Source organism: Ovis canadensis, chromosome X (assembly GCF_042477335.2).
Source record: "Ovis canadensis isolate MfBH-ARS-UI-01 breed Bighorn chromosome X, ARS-UI_OviCan_v2, whole genome shotgun sequence".
NCBI lineage: Eukaryota > Metazoa > Chordata > Mammalia > Artiodactyla > Bovidae > Ovis > Ovis canadensis.
In genome coordinates, this window is record NC_091727.1 from 39,023,539 (window position 1) to 39,041,925 (window position 18,387).

The window sequence follows — 18,387 nt, forward strand, 5'->3', positions numbered from 1 at the left end:
TTCCCACAGTGCCCACTACACATCAGTGGGGACCAGAGACAGCTCCCTCAAGTCTGTCAGGTTCTCCGCACCCTGAACAGGTGTCCCCTCCCTGCAGCTGCCACGCTCCTCACTTTCCCCCAGCACCTGCGCTGTGAGTGAGGTTTGTGCGCCATCATGTGGCCATGCAGAAAACTCCCTATTTGACTTGTGTTTCTGGCTGCTTCTCAACCATGAAAACCAACAGTCCTTCCTGTCCAGGTCTCCTGCGTGCATAGACTGTTTTCCTTTTTTTTAAACTTATGTGCTTTGACATCACCTTTGGCTAATATTTTCATCATATTATGCTTTGCAGGCAGCTGCAAACGGGTGCTAAGGTAGAGACTCAAGCAGTATTTCCTGGACTTCCTGGGGAGAAGTGCTGTCCCAGGCTTGGTCTAGAGCTGATTAAGTTTGACCATGTGGATACAGACTTGCAGGAGCTTACACCAGGCCTCTAGCCCTTTCTGGAATGAAGTTTCCTTCCTCTGGGGTTTACACATCCAGTCTGTGTGTGCTAACATTTTAAAATGAGAAAAATCTAACCCTGAAGTGAAGTACAAAACAGCAGACTATCTCCAGTATTTTCTTCTAAGTATAATTTTTGAACCGATTTTAAATGTTTCAGTTCTTTCTTTGGTGATGGCTCCTGGTAAGCCACGAAGTTAAGAGATTTCAAGGTCACAAGTAAATGAGAAGCCTTTGGGGGTATGTTTGCTTAGTACTGCCAAGCTGTGGATATTTCTTCTATAATCAGAAGTCCTTACAATAAATTCTGAAAAAATCCATAGATGCCTACCACTCCAAGACTTGGAACCTATTGGTTTCTATGACTACTAGAAGTGATGTATATTTCTCCCTCCCCTCTATTTCTGCCTTTCTTTTCCAACTGTAATAAGAAAGACCACCCACAAGCAAACTCCAAAATGTACTTAGTGTTTTAAAGCTCAAAGAAGCACTTTGCATAGTCCACAAAGGACTTCCACAGTGTTAGATCTTAAAAGTCATCTGTGGCCTTACCTCTTTGTCTTTGTCCTCTTTTCCCCGCCCTCTATCCCTAACTCCCCCACTGCCTCACTTCCTCTAAGTTCCCCTTCTGGACTGCCACACTTCTGTGCTTCTCTAGTTCCAGCCTCTTCTCCTGCCAACTGGTCCCCTTCACCGCCCTCTTGTCACCATCTCACAGGTCAAACTGAAATCCTGGACTGAGAACTGGGCTCCAGAGAGAGCAAATGAAATCCCCATCGGGGCAGAAGGGTGATGAGGCGAGAAGAATACAGGAGACCCAGAGGGAGGCGATGAAAACGGTGAGCTAGTAGCGTATGGTGGCTACTGGGCAAAGTCAAGAGGACTGGGCTCATATTATCAAACTCTATCATCTCCTAGTAATTCAAAACACTTTTCAGGGACTCAGGTTCCTAACCTACACAAGTAAGGAATCGGATGAAATTATTTTAAAAGTCCCATCTATTGCATTGGACAAAACGTTCGTTTGGGTTTTTCCCTAAGATGGTACTGAAAAACTTGAATGAACTTTTTGGGCAACCCAGTACGATGTTTATTTTTATTCTGATCAAATTTTATACCAGTTTGAAAATGTCCAAAAAAAGTCCCATCTAGCTTTGCAGTTGTATGATTCAAATTCAAATTATGCCTCTCTGCCCTCCTACCCATCTCACACCCATGCCTACCTCCTTACTCCTTCTGACTGATAACTTTGGGTAGTCTCTCGTAATCCTTCCAGCTGAAGGCAAATCCGTTTACATTATGGGTCCCAATCATAATTCCACAGATTTACAACCTGGAAGGGCATCCAATTCTCTACTCATTTTTTCACTCGAGTGTTGAAAACACTCACATCCTCCAGCCTCTGGACTTTGATGTGAGGTTAGGAAATACAGGGTCTTAGAATAAACTAATGTCAGGCAGCAGACCCACAATGTTTAGCACACATATTATGGTTGTCTTTTCCACAACTGTGCCCAGGACAAATATTTAAGGCTAGCAGGTACATTACAGAATGATGGGCATATACATGTATCACAAATTCACATATTTCAGTACAACCAGGCTATTAGCAGTTTTCTTTTTTTAAAATTAAGATATTCTGAGCCTTCACACAGCTAAAAAACAGTGCTGGCTATCTATCCAAAAGCTGTGCTGTTGTCAACATGTAGGGGAAAGATCTTGTTTTTATTTTTTTTTTCAAAAGGAATTTCTTTTGGATTACTTCCCAAGACAAATCTTTGGAAGGTATTTTGACATTTTAACAGCCCTGCAGTGACAGTAATGAAAAAGTCACTGAGTGACTTGAATTTGAAGTGAATGCAAACACCATGAAGTACGCGTGTATTAAATGATTCACTTTGCTGCACAGTGGAAAACAAATAAACATCATAAATTAACTATGCTCCAATAAAAATTAATTTTAGAAAATAATTTAAAAAATAAATGTTTAAAAAAGTGAATTAGCAAAAAGGACGCTCTTATGCTGCTTCAATTAAGACAGTTTATTTAGGAAGAAACCTAAAATTGATTCTTCTGGAAAGCTTTTCATCTCCCTGGGCCATTGTGGAGTTCCTGGGGGTAAGCAGTATCATGTAGCAGACTGAGGAACCACTAGCAAACTCTGGATGTTGAGCTAAAACATCTGGAGTTTAGACCCAAACATAATGTTTGCTAACTGTGTGAGTCTGGGCAAGTCACCTCCCCTCTCTAATCTGCGGTTCCTTCATCTGTAAATAAGTAACAACATCATACCTCTACATGTCTTCCTCCTCCCCTCCATTAGTGTGAAGACAGAATGGCATTCCAGGTAAAAGAATCAAAAGCAAGGGTTGCCACATTAAGTGTTGGTTACATTTCACATCTCCTTTCTTTTATAAATTATGATTTATATCATAAATTTAATTCCAAAAACACTGAGTACATACTCTGTGCCAGACACTGTGTAGGGGCCTGAGGATCTACAACTAATCCCCTGGTGAATAATGGTTTGCCTCTAAGTTTTAGAATTTAAAAATAACTGACAATGAAAACAATTCCCTAAGAAGTACATATTCTTAAACATTTTAGGTGAACTCTAGGGCAGGCACATATTTTGGCCATCTGGTCTACCTTCCATACATCCAATGCTGTGAAGGGAGGATGAACACTAGGAACAACGATCCAAGGGCACTACACAATGCCTCTTGTACATGTGAAGGGTCACATGGGCACACATGTGTTTTAGGAAGATTTTTTTTTTTTACCTCTCAATCAATTAAGTGTTATGAACAGGAAAACCACCTTACTCCAAACAACTCATTAACAAGTCTGTGCTTTGCTTGATTGGTTAATTCCTGAGGCAATAATATAGGAGCTATGGATAAGAATGAGTATTTGTACTCACAGGTCATAAGCAAACATGGAATATGGTGGGAAACACAGCTGGACATAGGTACCAGCCATGATGTTAGAAAGGTTGTTCACTTGTGTAGAAAACAACTGAAGGACTTTCTCCAACCAAAGAATGGCCAGTACTACCCTGATCTTCCTATAAGTCAGATACATCATGACAGATCAGGGGAGTGCTCTTGCCAAAATATAGACAAATTTCCTGGACAAAAAGCCATTTTATTCAAATTATTTCTCAAATGTAAAAGGAACTGGATTCAGCAAGGAATAATCTAAATTTACCTTCACTTTTCTCAGGACTCCTTAAGTTTCAGAGAAACAACTCACCAGTAGAAAATATTTATGGACATACTTACCTGAGCCTGCATAGAAGGTTCTTGATTAGGCTTTTTATACCTGCTGGAAGGGGTGGATTGCTGAAAATGTGTAGAGATGGAATTCTTTATCATTAAAGTTTCATTGGTCAACACACTTTACTCATCATTTCAGGAGCCAAGCCACACTCAGAAAGAGCACAATGAAATGAGCTTATGAAAATCAAGTTTTCTCATTCCCCATTCATCTCAGTACATTAGCAGCACTGGGTCCAGATTTGACCTTGGAAGGTTTACTCAGGATGAGTCTGGCTGTAATGTATGAATTAGGTAGAACTCAGGGCTTGATTTTCACTTTCATCAGCTAGAGCTTGGCTTTGCAGAAGTAAGGATAGTAAAGAAATTGATGAGAATAAAATGACCACTGGGGTGCTGAAGGGTAGCACTTCAGAGATTTTCAAATGCTTTTAGTTTTCTTTTTTTTTTCTGTATTTTCTTTCAAATGGGAGCATATGCATGTTACTTTTTAAACATTTTCTTTTCTGGACAGGCAATTACAAGTGAAAATGTGTTGTCTGGTCACTTTATTATAATCGGTTCTGCAGGGCAAGAGGGAAAGTTCTCCTGGCATCAGCAGGTCTTCATTAGCACATAAGCAAAGCATTCACCTTTATATTTAGCGTCTGAATACACGACTTCATCATCTTCTAGCGGTGAATCTCCAGATCCTACAATAAAAAAGAACAGAAACTGCAGCAAGAAAAGCCGCACGATATGGACGAATATTTTGAAGCACTGCTTTGGCACAGTCCATGCAAGAGGGGCTATTAGAACGCAGAGCAAGAGTGAAAGCTTCTGTGGCCATTCACAAAGGGACAGGGGACCGCTCAGAGTGAACCCGGCTGGACTGAGATTGCCAGAGCCCATCAAAATGAGCCTCCAATGGTTTGGGAATCACCATGTGTCCACTGGAATTCTGGACTCGGGATTGAGAGCAAGTCAACTTCACTCTGAGAAGACGCCAATGAATATGAATCTCATGCCAGCAGAGACGCAGTAAAATGTGTGTGACTCAGGCACAGCCCAGAGTTTCTCCAGCAGTCAAAGAAAACCTGGTAGAACTGGGTGTTTATTAAAAGAACTGGGTGTTATTTTATTTATAAAAATAATCTGAAAATAAGTCCATCTTGTGAAATAAACTTGGGTGGAGGATAAGGAGGCAAATCAAATGTCTTAGTTCAAAGCTGCCTTAGTCTATTTGTAGGAAATGAGGGCTGAAATTGATGACATGGATGTTTGTTCGAAACCTCTCACCCAGGCATGGCTAAAGTCAAATTTCTTGATGAGTCCTGCTACCCTTGAAAACCACAACCTCAGAGAGAAAGTCTGTGTTTAATTTAAAACTTTAAACTCACTTGGAACTTGGAACTGAATCATTTTTCAAATGTTAACTGTTGAATTCCAGTGAATGGTGATTCTTAACCTTTAGAGCAGCACCAGGCCCCAAACTTCAAAGCAATAATCTCGAATTTAGAGATCTCTCCCTCTCGCCTTTCTCTTCTGATCACTGACTGTTGAATTAGCAATACCCTGATCACACATTTACCAGCAGGGACTGCAACCATCATAGGTAAGAACATTCTCTTTTATGAGTTTATTCAAAGCTCCAAACAGGAAAAGAGAATTGAGTAATGGTCCTGCTCTTCTTGTATCCTGGATGAGAGATGGTGAGTGGAAATTAAAAGTGATGAAGGCCAGACCATGTCCATTTGGAAAGGACTTTCCCAACGAGAGAAGCCCAGTTCTGCTTCAGGTTTCTTTAGCTGGTCTCTGACCACCCAGACAGGTATAAAATTACATAAACTGGTCCTTATTCCATATCAAAAAATGAACACGAAACTCTTCAGGAAAGCAATCTAGCAATGAATCAGAAGCCTATATTCAAATCCCTTGATCCAGTGATTCCCCTTCTGGGAATCTATCCCAAAGAAATAATATTAAATATAGAAAAAGAATTTGCATTTGTTGTATACCTGAAACTAACACAACACTGTAAATCAACTACACTCCAATTTTAAAAAATTAAAAAGATTGTTTAAAGATTGTTTAATTGTTTAAAAAATTAAAAAGATTTCTTTGCAACATCATTTAAAATAGAAAAAGACTATAAAAACTGACCAAACAATCAATATTATGGTTAAATAAACCAAAGTACAGTTACTGGATATAATATAATGTAGTCATCAAAATGTTTATAAAGGGTTAAATAGAAAAGGCTTATTAAGTGAAAAATGTGCTGTAACAAAATTATATAAATGGTATGATTTATAATAATGTAAAACAAATTCAAAATAAACAAGGCATGGAAAAGAGTCTTTGATCACTGGATGCTCTTCTTTCTTCTCTTCTAAATGTTCCATTATAAACATGTTACTTTCATAATGGAAAATAAATTTTATTTATTATTCACTTAATGCAAAGAAGTGTAGTTTCCAAAATATGTTTTGAATGGATCAGAAGCTTTTAAGAACTTACTGTCCCTCCCCTCCTACCCTGCCCCCTTCCCCCAGAATCAGAGTTGAACTGGAAATCCTCCAGAACTGGTGAATTCTCCAACTCCATATGGCACATTTCTCAGCGTTGCGAGATATGTCTCATATTAAGAGCAGTTCCCTCTTTCCAAGTCACCCTGGCCTCCATATAATCTATCTAGGCAGGAAGAGGATCTGGACTGATTCCTGGCTCTAAGCAGAAAAGACAACTGCCACAGGTTGGGCTCTTTGGGAGGTATACTACCTTACAAGATGGGGTTTAGTACATGCAGTGTTTATTAGGGATCCTTATCTCTGAAAGGGATAAGAAGGAAGTATGTTTGGAAAGAGGGAGAAGTCAAGCTTTAAAGCCAGCCCAGTGACAGCTTCTGTGCATGCATGCGTGCTAAGTCGCTTCAGCTGTGTCCAACTCTTTGTCACCCCATGGACTGTAGCCCTCCAGCTTCCTCTGTCCATGGGATTCTTCAGGCAAGAATACTGGAGTGGGTTCCCATGCCCTCCTCTAGGGAATCTTCCCAACCCAGGGATTGTACCCACGTCCCCTGTGGCTCCCGCATTGCAGGCAGGTTCTTTACCACTGAGCCACTGGGAAAGCCTGACAGCTTCTGATGTTGGACTAAAATGGCTGGACCCTTCTATCCCAATTTCCATCCACCATTGGATATGGCCCACCTCAAGGACATGAACTTGGGTGAAGCACGCCCAACAGCTGAGGCAAGCTCTTAAGGAACAGAAAGCTGACGGGTGTCTGAGAACAGCATTACCCCCAGCTGAGACAATCAGTCCTTTTGAAGGCACATCTGATCAATGCGTCTCTGTGACCATCACAAAAACACTCACAGAGAATCAACTGGAGATGTGTTAACTCAAAGAAGGGACCCTCCATAAAGATGAGACGGGACTGAGACCTATTGGAGAGATAGGGCACCTAGCGTGCACAGCTCCACTTTACCAGGACAGCAGCATTCTAAGACAGAGTCATCACATGTTGTTTAATATAGTGGAAAATTAAACATCTAACAATAGGGGCATGAGCAAACTATCTTATATCAACAAACTATTTTATAGCCACTAATCAAGTCTGGAAAATATGTGTGAAATATAACTAAGCAGGAAAGCAGATACTGCAAACTATATACAGGATGAAGTATGAAACTGAACACACACACAGACACACACAGACACACACACACACACACAGATACACAGACAGACACACACAGACACAGACACACACACAGATACACAGACACAGACACACACACACCCAGACACAGACACACACGGACACAGACACAGACACACACACAGACACACACACACACACACACACGGCTTTCCAGGTGGCGCTAGTGGTAAAGAACCTGCCTGCCAGTGCAGGAGATGTAAGTGCAGGTTTGATCCTGGAAGAGGGCACAGCAACCCAGTCCAGTATTCTTGCCTGGAGAATCCCCATGGACAGAGGAGCTTGATGGGCTACAGTCCATAGGGTTGCACAGACTCAGACACAACTGAGGTGACTTAGCATACACATATGTGTGTATATATATATATATAATATATATAATGACATTATATATTCTATATATATCATATAGAATGTCACATATTTTATATGTTACATACATATGTTAAATTTGTTATATGACGCATACCTATGTCAAATTTGTAATATGATAAAGTAGGGGAAAGGTCAATAAATATGCTGAGATTAATTGGCTATAAATCATATACAAAGAAAAGCAAAAACTAAGAATCCTATCTTACGCCAAACCAAAAATAATTTCCAGACAGTTTATAGACCTAAATTTGAAAGCCAAAAATTTGAGGAAAATGAGGAATATCTGCATAAACATGAGGTAGGAAAAGCTATCAAACAAAACTCACAAGCCATAACCCATAAAGAAAAATATGGCTACATTTCACTACACAAAAATATAAAACTCCTATGCAATAAAAGATACATAAATAAAGTTTAAAGACAAGACCCAGTCTGGGAAAAAATACTTGGAATGTATATAATGCAGAATCATTATCCAGGATATATAAAGAAGATAGTCCAATGAAAAAAATGACAAAAATGATTAGAAGTTTTGTAGAAAAAAAATGACCTGAATTTGAAGCAAATACCATAGAATGTTAATATAAAAAAAATCTTCAAGCTCACTGGTATTCGGGATAATATATATATCAAGATACCAATTTATACTCAGGAGATTGGCAACAATTTAACTGTCAAGGCTGTCATGAAACAGACACTCTCAAGTTCCATTAGTAGAAATACAATTGTACAAGTAGGCTGGAAAAACTTTGCACTTCATTTGAAACTATCCTTCAAATCAGCCCTTCCATTTCTAGACATACGCCTCAGGAATTTTGGCATAAGGCAGGAGTAGCCATGTGCTAGAAGGTTCCCTGCAGCATTGCCATTAGTAAAAACAGATGTATACAACCATTCCTAGAAATAGATGGAGGCGTATTATTCATACGATAAGAAGCTGTAAAAGTTCAAATAAGTGAACTTGATCTACACAAAACAAGATGAAATCTCAAAACAACGTATGGTAAAAAAAAAAAAAAGCAAGTTGCATGATAAATACAGCATGAAATTAAGTATACAAAAATTTTAAATGCAGAATATAATATATATTCTAGAGATGTGTGCTAAAATGGATTGGAAAGATATACATCAACTTTATATTAATGGCTTCCTCTGGGCAGGAAGGAAGGAGAAGGAAGCCAAATGCATACATGAGGAGCCACTGATGTCTCAGTTCTTATAAAATAGCTGAAGTCAATGTGGGAAAATATTAACATCAGTTGAATATAGATGGTGAATACTTTGCTTATATTTGAAATATTTTGCCATGTTTTAAAAGGAAGAGAAGGAGAGAGAAAAGGAGGGAGAAAAGAAAGAAATGGGAGAAATGGGAATGGGGGCTGAAAGAATACACCATAAACCTCCATGTTGGAGCAGTAGAATTAGAATGAAAATTTCCATCTTTTTTTTTTCATCATTGAGCATATAATCATGTAAAAATTTTAAATATATATATATGCATGTATATATATGATAACTCTTAAAGACAAAAAATGGTGGACTGTGGGATCCATGTATGATTAATTTCGTGCTGAATGGCTTCAGCTGTGTCTGACTCTTTGCACCCTTATGAATCATAGACCGACTGCCAGGCTCCTCTGTCCATGGGATTCTCCAGGCAAGAATATTGGAGTTGCGTTGCCATTCTCTTCTCCAGGGATCTCCCAACCCAGGGACTGAACCCATATCTCATGTCTTCTGCACTGGCAGGCGGGTTCTTTACCACGAGCACCACCTTTCACACTACTGCAAGTCCTCACACTCCAAAGCCTTATTATACATCTAAAAGGATGGCTACACAAACAAGTTCAGGGCCAACTGCCAGAAACTGGACTTTTCTACTCTGGGTTCTAAGTTTTCTCCATTTGCCTTCACCTGCACAGATAACTCCCACAGTGAGCCTTGACCCTGCCTCCAGGGGTATCAGGGATAAACCACATGTATTGTTAAACCACACATTCAACTTAAGATGACAAGCTCAACTCTGGAGTCATTTGAAAAGTGGTAGATGTTTGCCTAGAGAAAGGAGCCCTCTAGGTTACATCATGAGACAAGTCTTTATAATGAGCTAAAAGGAGATATAAGGATGGTTTGCATCATCACCCACAAGAAAGCAGTCTCCCTGTCACAGTAAAGCAGCTCTTCTGTTCATTGGTTTCTTTGGATAGCTACTCAAACCCAAAACCAGGCATTCTCACTACTGATTTTACTTAGAGATGGCAAGGCAGACAGTTCAGATCTCAGTTCAGAATCCTGGCAGAGATTACTTTGATTAGTAACTCACTTATAATGGTACATCCACCTCAATTTAGACTGTGCATACATGCTCAGTCCTGTCCAACTCTTTGTGACCCCATGGACTGTAGCTCGCCAGGCTTCCCTGTCCATTGCATTTCCCAGGCAAGAATAGTCTAGTGGGTTGCCATGTCCTCCTCCAGGGGATCTTCCCGACCCAGGGATAAAACTTGCTTCTCCTGTGCCCCCTGCACTGGCAGGCAAATTCTTTATTACAGTGCCACCTGGGAAGCCCCATTTAGATTACAACCCACTAATTAATCTCTTTCTACCTTGAATCATGATGACTATAAGTCAGAAATTCCTCTTTGCCAATAAATGTTGCAGAGATAGGCATGAAAGCTGACACTGGCAGATGACAACCACAAAGAAGCCTGCTTAAGGAGAACAAGGTTTATGGGAAAGACTTTCTCCCTGATAAAAGAGAGAAGTGCACAGAGAGAAGATTATTTTGCCCTCGTTTCTCTTTTCCTTCTTTGGGAGTGACTGTGTAAGGATAAATACCTAAAGCTATAGCAGCCACTTTGTAACCATGAGGTAAGATGTCTCAGGACTAAAGATTTTCAGCTGAGGATGGTATAGTGGAAGGATAAAAGGAATCTGGGGTCTGTGATGACTATATTGGCCTATTAAATCAACCCTAGACATCTTACCTCCATACTTCGTGTTTGTTGTTGTTTAGTCGCTCAGTTGTATCCGACTCTTTGCAATCCCATAGACTGTAGCATGCCAGGCTCCTCTGTCCATGAGATTTTCTAAACAAGAATACTTGAGTAGGTTGCCATTCCCTACTTTTTGCTAGGTCAATACTAAATGCCCTTTCAATTTAAACTGCTATGAATAGCATTGTTTGTTACTTGCAAGCTGGATGCATCCAAACTGATTCACAAATGAACAGGGAATTTAATGCCTATTATTGATAAGAGATCAGAGAAAACAAAATAAATGGATATTCCCCCAAATTCCCAGTTTATATTCAGCCTAAACTCATATATCAACTTCTATAAAAAATGATGACCAGTCTGCAAAATGGTTGTCATGAAGGATATAGTAAGATCAAAGTGAAAGTCACTTAGTTGTATCCAACTCTTTGCAACCCCATGGACTATATAGTCCATGGAATTCTCCAGGCCAGAATACTGGAGTGGGTAGCCATTCCCTTCTCCAGGGGATCTTCCCAACCCAGGGATCGAACCCAGGTCTCCCACATTGCAGGTGGATTCTTTACCAGCTGAGCCACAAGGGAAGCCCAAGAATACTGGAGTGGGTAGCCTATCCCTTCTCCAGTGGCTCTTCCTGACCCAGGAATCAAACCAGGGTCTCCTGCTTTTTAGGCAGATTCTTTACCAACTGAGCTATCAGGGAAGCCCCCTGACTAATTATGTTCAGAAGATCATACTAAAGCTTACTAAAATAGCAAAGGAGATTCACACATATTAGAAAAAGATTTTCCACTGGGTTAAAATAGAAAGGAATAGAGAGAGAGAGAGAGAGGTTGGCAGGGAAAGAGAGAGGGAGGTTGCCTAGCAAACTCTTCTTTATTTACAAAAGGCTGTTCCCTTTAGAATTCTGGTTAATTGAGGTTTTATTATGGCAACTATTAATAAGTCCTCATATGGTTCAGATGACCACTCTTTGGAAAAAATGCTTCAGTGCTTCTTCCACACAAATACAAATTCTACACTGGCTCAGAAATCAGAAACTCAGTGCTATGTCAGATTCTGTCCCTTAGCCATACCTGGAGCCAATTCCATTTATAATTCTGCTCTTCTTGCAGAAACTTCATCTAAATTAACAGATTTGTAAAGAACTAGTCACTCCTTTTTTCCGAAGTTCAAAGAAGGGTCTTCCTGGCCTGTTAGGTATTTAATATCATCGAGTCAACAAACCCATTTTTAAGAAATATCTATTATACGTATTAGAATTACACCAGGAATTTAGATTTAAAAGGCTACTAGAGTGCTCATCACCCTAAATTTTTTTTCATTATGACAGTGGGGAATACAGGGAGCATTCAAGACCAATGGAAGAAGTGGCCAATCTGCTAAACCATATTCCTTTATTGACTGTGATGCATGATGCAAGTTGACAGATTTGCTGGTTCTGTGTTAAAGTTTTAGTTCAAAGGGTTGGGTTTATTTTTTTAACTTATTTTGATGATAGCTATATATTCTTAATGTTTTGTCAGAAATTTTTGTTTTCTCATCTTTATTCTAAATATAATTTTATTATCAGAAGTCATCATATTTAATAGTAAATATAAATTTCATCATCAATTGTATGCTGAAAGTCAATGGGAAAATAAAATTCAGTTTGCAGTAGATTCTTAACCTGAGTCCCTGGCCTCCTAGAGGATCAATGGAAGGGCTTCGAGGGAATCCATGAACCTCTTGAAATCGGACATACTGTCTGGTACACGAATATACTTTCTGGGGAAAAGTTGCTAACTTTTAGTTGATTTAATAAGGTTCTATAATCCAAAAACTTATGAAGAACCATGGTTTCCCATTATTCTTTATTATGAAGCACATTAGAGTACTTAATAAGGAAATAAGTAGTATCTCCTTGATATCTGAATCCTTTTAGTATGCCAGAGAACCATATGTACAACGAGGATAAATGCTTAGCTTTATCAGACCTTATTTTTTCCCCCTAGATTATTGCTGTCCAATGGAACTTTGTACAATGATATACATGTTCTTTATCTATGCTTACAATAGGGTAACCACTAGCCACATGTGATCATTAAGCACTTGAAATATGGCTAGTACAACTGGGGAATAATATTTAAAATTTCATTTAGTTTTAATTAATTTAAATTTACATAGCCTTGTGACTAGTGGCTGCCATACTAGACATCATAGGTCAAGATTTAATTTAAAAATATCTACTCTGTGGATATAAATCATGTCTCTAAATGGCTCAGTCATGAGACCCATGTCTAATTTGCCTTGTATACCTAGCAATATGATTCAGAATTGGTAGGCAACAAATGTTGGAAGAAGAGAGAAAAAGCTGCTTCATGCTTCTTACAACACATAAACCATGTGCCATTATGCTTGTATGTCTGGAATGGTTTTATCCCACTCAGTACAGCTTCAGGATATCAGTTTAAATGGTGACGATACTGGAGATTTGGAAGTTTAGAAAAAGATATTTTGCACTATTGGAAGCCATAGGGTATTCATTTACAGGAACCAGATGATCTAGTTCTAGCAAATGATTTGCCAAAGGGGCTACACCGCAACTGTAGTAAAGACAAAAGGACACGTGAATGGCTTCAAACAAAGATCAAATCCAGGGTACTGCCAGGAAAACAGTGTACAGATAAAGCCAAGGATATGACCATCAGATCCTTTGTTAGGTCAAGGTGGTGGTCCAGAGTATTTTCAGTCATACAACATGCCCTTTAGTAAAGATGTATCTCACAGATCTCTCAATTAAACAAGAGTTTATGAGACTTGTGGATGTGGCTTTTGCTAATGGAGTGATCTCCAAGAAGATTCACAGGAGACTCACAAAGTGGGTTTTTAAAAATTAATTTATTTAACTGGAAGCTAATTACTTTACAATATTGTAGTGGTTTGCTATACATTGACATGAATCAGCCATGGGTATACATGTATCCCCCATCCTGAACCCCCCTCCCACCTCCCTTCCCATCTCATCCCTCAGGGTCATCCCAGTACACTGGCCCTGAGCGCCCTGTCTCATGCATCGAACCTGGACTGGCGATCTATTTCACATACATGTTTCAATGCTATTCTTTCAAATCATCCCACTCTTGCCTTCTCCCAGAGTCCAAAAGTCTGTTCTTTATACCTGTGTCTCTTTTGGTGTCTTGCATATAGGGTCATCATTACCATCTTTATAAATTCCATATATATGTGTTAATATACTGTACTGGTATTTTTCTTTCTGACTTACTTCACTGTGTATAATAGGCTCCAGTTTCATCCACCTCATTAGAACTGATTCAAATGAATTCTTTTTTAATAGCTGAGTAGTATTCCACTGTGTATATATACCACAGCTTTATCCATTCATCTGCTGATGGACATCTAGGTTGCTTCCATGTCCTGGCTATTATAAACAGTGCTGCGATGAACATTGGGGTACACGTGTCTCTTTCAATTCTGGTTTCCTCAGTGTGTATGCCCAGTAGTGGGATTGCTGGGTGGTGTGGGAGTTCTATTTCCAGTTTTTTAAGGAATCTCCACACTGTTCTCCATAGTGGCTGTACTAGTTTGCATTCCCACCAACAGTGTAAGAGGGTTCCCTTTTCTTCCCACCCTCTTCAGCATTTATTATTTGTATACTTTTTGATAGCAGCCATTCTGACTGGTGTGAGATGGTACCTCATTGTGGTTCTGATTTGCATTTGTCTGATAATGAGTGATGTTGAGCATCTTTTCATGTGTTTGTTAGCCACCTGTATGTCTTCTTTGGAGAAATGTCTGTTTAGGTCTTTGGCCCATGTTTTGATTGGGTCATTTATTTTTCTGGTGTTGAGCTGCAGGAGTTGCTTGTATGTTTTTGAGATTAATTCTTTGTCAGTTGCTTCATTTGCTATTATTTTCTCCCATTCTGAAGGCTCTTTTCACCTTGCTTATAGTTTCCTTCATTGTGCAAAAGCTTTTAAGTTTAATTAGGTCCCATTTGTTTATTTTTGCTTTCATTTCCATTACTCTGGGAGGTGGGTCATAGAGGATCCTGCCGTGATCTATGTCAGAGAGTGTTTTGCCTATGTTCTCCTCTAGGAGTTTTATAGTTTCTGGTCTTACATTTAGATCTTTAATCCATTTTGAATTTATTTTTGTGTATGGTGTTAGAAAGTGTTCTAGTTTCATTCTTTTACAAGTGGTTGACCAGTTTTCCCAGCACCACTAGTGAAAGAGATTGTCTTTTCTCCATTGTATATTCTTGCCTCCTTTGTCAAAGATAAGGTGTCCATAGGTGCGTGGATTTATCTCTGGGCTTTCTATTTTGTTCCATTGATCTATATTTCTGTCTTTTTGCCAGTACCATACTGTCTTGATGACTGTAGCTATGTAGTATAGTCTGAAGTCAGGCAGGTTGATTCCTCCTGTTCCATTCTTCTTTCTCAAGATTGCTTTGGCTATTTGAGGTTTTTCGTATTTCCATACAAGTTGTGAAATTATTTGTTCTAGTTCTGTGAAAAAGACCATTGGTAGCTTGATAGGGATTACACTGAAGCTATAGATTGCTTTGGACAGTATACTCATTTTCATGATATTGATTCTTCTGATCCATGAACATGGTATATTTCTCCATCTATTTGTGTCATCTTTGATTTCTTTCATCAGTGTTTTATAGTTTTCTATATATAGGTCTTTGTTTCTTTAGGTAGATTTATTCCTCGGTCTTTTATTCTTTTTGTTGCAATGGACTCACTAAGTTTTAATAAGTTATATATTCAGAAATATTACCAACATGACTGAGAGGGATAGAGACATTACAGAATTGAGGAGAGACCTTTGAATTCACAGAATTCTACTTTTAGGAAACAGACACATAGAGCTGCTTAGCTATAAATAGGTGTTACCTTGCATGACAAAGGAAAGACTGCTCAGAGGGTGTAATCAAGAGCCCAGAGAGTAGAGCAGCGAACTGTAAAGAATTCTTTCTAGATTGTGAGGCCTGAACAAAGAACTATCAAAACTTGGCCAGCTAGATTTCAAAGTTTCTATGAAACAGTGACTCCCTTACGCCTCCTATTTGACCCCATTTTTAGCAGGAATCTCTAGAGCAGTTATATTATGCCTATTCAATCACTGTAGATATGTGGGGAGCTGATAACTTACCCCTTTGGTTTTGCAGGTCTACAAATAGAGAAGAACTCTATTCAAGCAGTTACAGTTAAGAAGTACATCTAGGATTTCCCTGGCGGTACAGTGGATAAGAATTTGTCTGCCAATGCAGGAGACACAAGTTCAATCCCTGGTCCAAGAAGATTCTATATGTCACAGAGCAACTAAAGCCCATGCGACACAACTGCTGAGCCCTTGTGCCTGGAGCCCATGCTCCACAACAAGAGAAGCCACCACGATAAGAAGCCAATGTACCACAATGAAGCAGAGCCCCTGCTCACCAAACTAGAGAAAGCCGGCACACAGTACCAAAGACTCGGCGCAACCACAAACAAATAATGAATTAAAAAAAATCATCTCCTTTAGAACCAACAAAAAATGAAAGTAAATCTAAGGGGCTTTATCCTCCCTGGACCAGATTTAGATGATGAAATTCTGGATTTTGAGCTGATGCTGTGATGGAATAAGACTTTTAGGGACCTTGGGAGAGGGTGAGTGTATTTTACATGTGGGAAGGACATGGATCATTGGGTGCCAGAGGGTAGACTATGACATGCAGCCTCCAAGTGATCCCTTTCTCATGGAACTCACTCCTTTGTATAACTCCTTCCTTTAAAATGTGGAATGGAATTATTGACTTTGCTTCTAATGAAAAGAATATAGCATAAGGGATGTCATCTCTCTTCTGAGGTTGACTTATAAAAAGACTGTGGTTTCCATTTGGACATGCTCTCAGCGTATTTCTTGGGTCATTCATCCCAGGGAATGCTGGCTGCCAAGTCATGATGGAGTCCTATGGGGAAGCCCATGTGGTGAGGAACCAAAGCCTGCCAATAGTCATGTGAATAAGGTTGGAAGAAGATCTACACACACGTCGAGCCTTCAGATGAAACACACACACACACACACGTCGAGCCTTCAGATGAAACACACACACACACACGTCAAGCCTTCAGATGAAACACACACACACACACACACACACACACACACACACACACCCTCCCTCCCTCCCTCCCTCCCTCCCTCCCTCCCCAAGCCTTCAGATGAAACCTCAGGCCAAAGCAACAACCTGATTGGAACCTCTTGAGAAAACTTGAGCCAGCTAAGCCATGACCAGATTGCAACCTATACAAATTCTGATATAAGAAGCAGTATTTGGTTTAAAAACCAAAAGAAAGGGGGGGGGGTGGAAGTACAAACCTGCAGGATTTATGCTCCTGAGCACCTTGTGGTGCTAGATTTTACCTGAGACTGTATCCTTGATTGGGTCTTTTTCCCTTCCCCTCCTCACTGACAACTTTTCTCTGAGAGCAGTCCCCCTGCAAGTCACAGGCTCTGCTTCTAGGGAACCAAGGTAAGATAGCAGCTGAATCTCCCTAAAACTCAAATATTGCAATTGGCCTCAAACAAACTATTATTCTTGGCTTGTTTTACAAACTCCTCATTTGATGGTTCATCATCACATTTTCTATTTAATTTAGTACATATATATTTTAGGCTTTTACTATCTTAAGTTGTTGGGCTTCCCTGGTAGCTCAGATGGTAAAGAATCCACCTGTAATGCAGGAGACTTGGGTTCAATTCCTTGGTTGGGAAGATTCCCTGGAGAAAAGAATGGCAACCCACTCCAGTATCCTTGCCTGGAGAATTCCACGGACAAAAGGAGCCTGGCAGGCTACAGTCCATGGGGTCACAAAGAGTCGTACACAACTGAGTAACACACACACACACACACACACACACACACCTTGAGCTGCTATGCATGTAAATGAGCTTCTGATAAAAAAATAAAATAAGACAAACATATCTGGGCTGGTATGTATTTCAAGAATTTTTTTAAAGCATTAAGCATGGTTAGGAATCCTAATGCCACCAAAGTTTTGTGTTTTTAAATTCCTATGTCTAAACCATCTTGAATGATTTATGATTTAGAAACAATATATGTATATATACATTCAATTTAATAATACCAGGAAGTCACTTACTCTATCCTTTCTAGTAAAATAAACTGCTGTCAAGTTTAATTTATGAATTCGTATGATCAGATGATAAAATCTGCTTTAGGAAAAAGTGACTCTCAGTTTCAAGATATTACCATAGTTTAGCCTTCAAGGCAAGAAAACCCCTGTGGTTCTCTATGCGTCTCCATGTCCTAAAGATCTTTACAAAATGGGGGTTAACAGAAAGTTCTTTTTACTTCTGGGAAGTATTACTCCTGAGTCTCTCACATTCTGTGGCTCTTATTGACACATACAAGTTTTGAAACATTTTATGAGACCTGAAGAAGAGAAGACAGAGGGTAGAGTGGTAACCCTTCTCTCCTCCATGGGTAATTTCCAAGAGCTTCTTACCCAGAAAGTCCTAATATATCGGGGACC

At 39.5% G+C, this 18,387-nt stretch overlaps 1 protein-coding gene across 2 annotated transcripts in view; it reads right to left on the bottom strand.

Annotated features, from left to right (window-relative positions):
* The window catches only part of SRPX (sushi repeat containing protein X-linked), a 171,034-nt gene that overhangs the window by 97,429 nt on the left and 55,218 nt on the right, over positions 1-18,387 (bottom strand). Inside the window, exon 2 of one of the 2 annotated variants that reach the window (XM_070289887.1) lies at positions 4,397-4,456. The exons of the other annotated variant lie outside the window; for it this stretch is intronic. Coding sequence (XP_070145988.1) covers positions 4,397-4,456 — 60 coding nt within the window. The remainder of the gene's footprint in view (positions 1-4,396; positions 4,457-18,387) is intronic. 2 annotated transcript variants of the gene reach the window in all.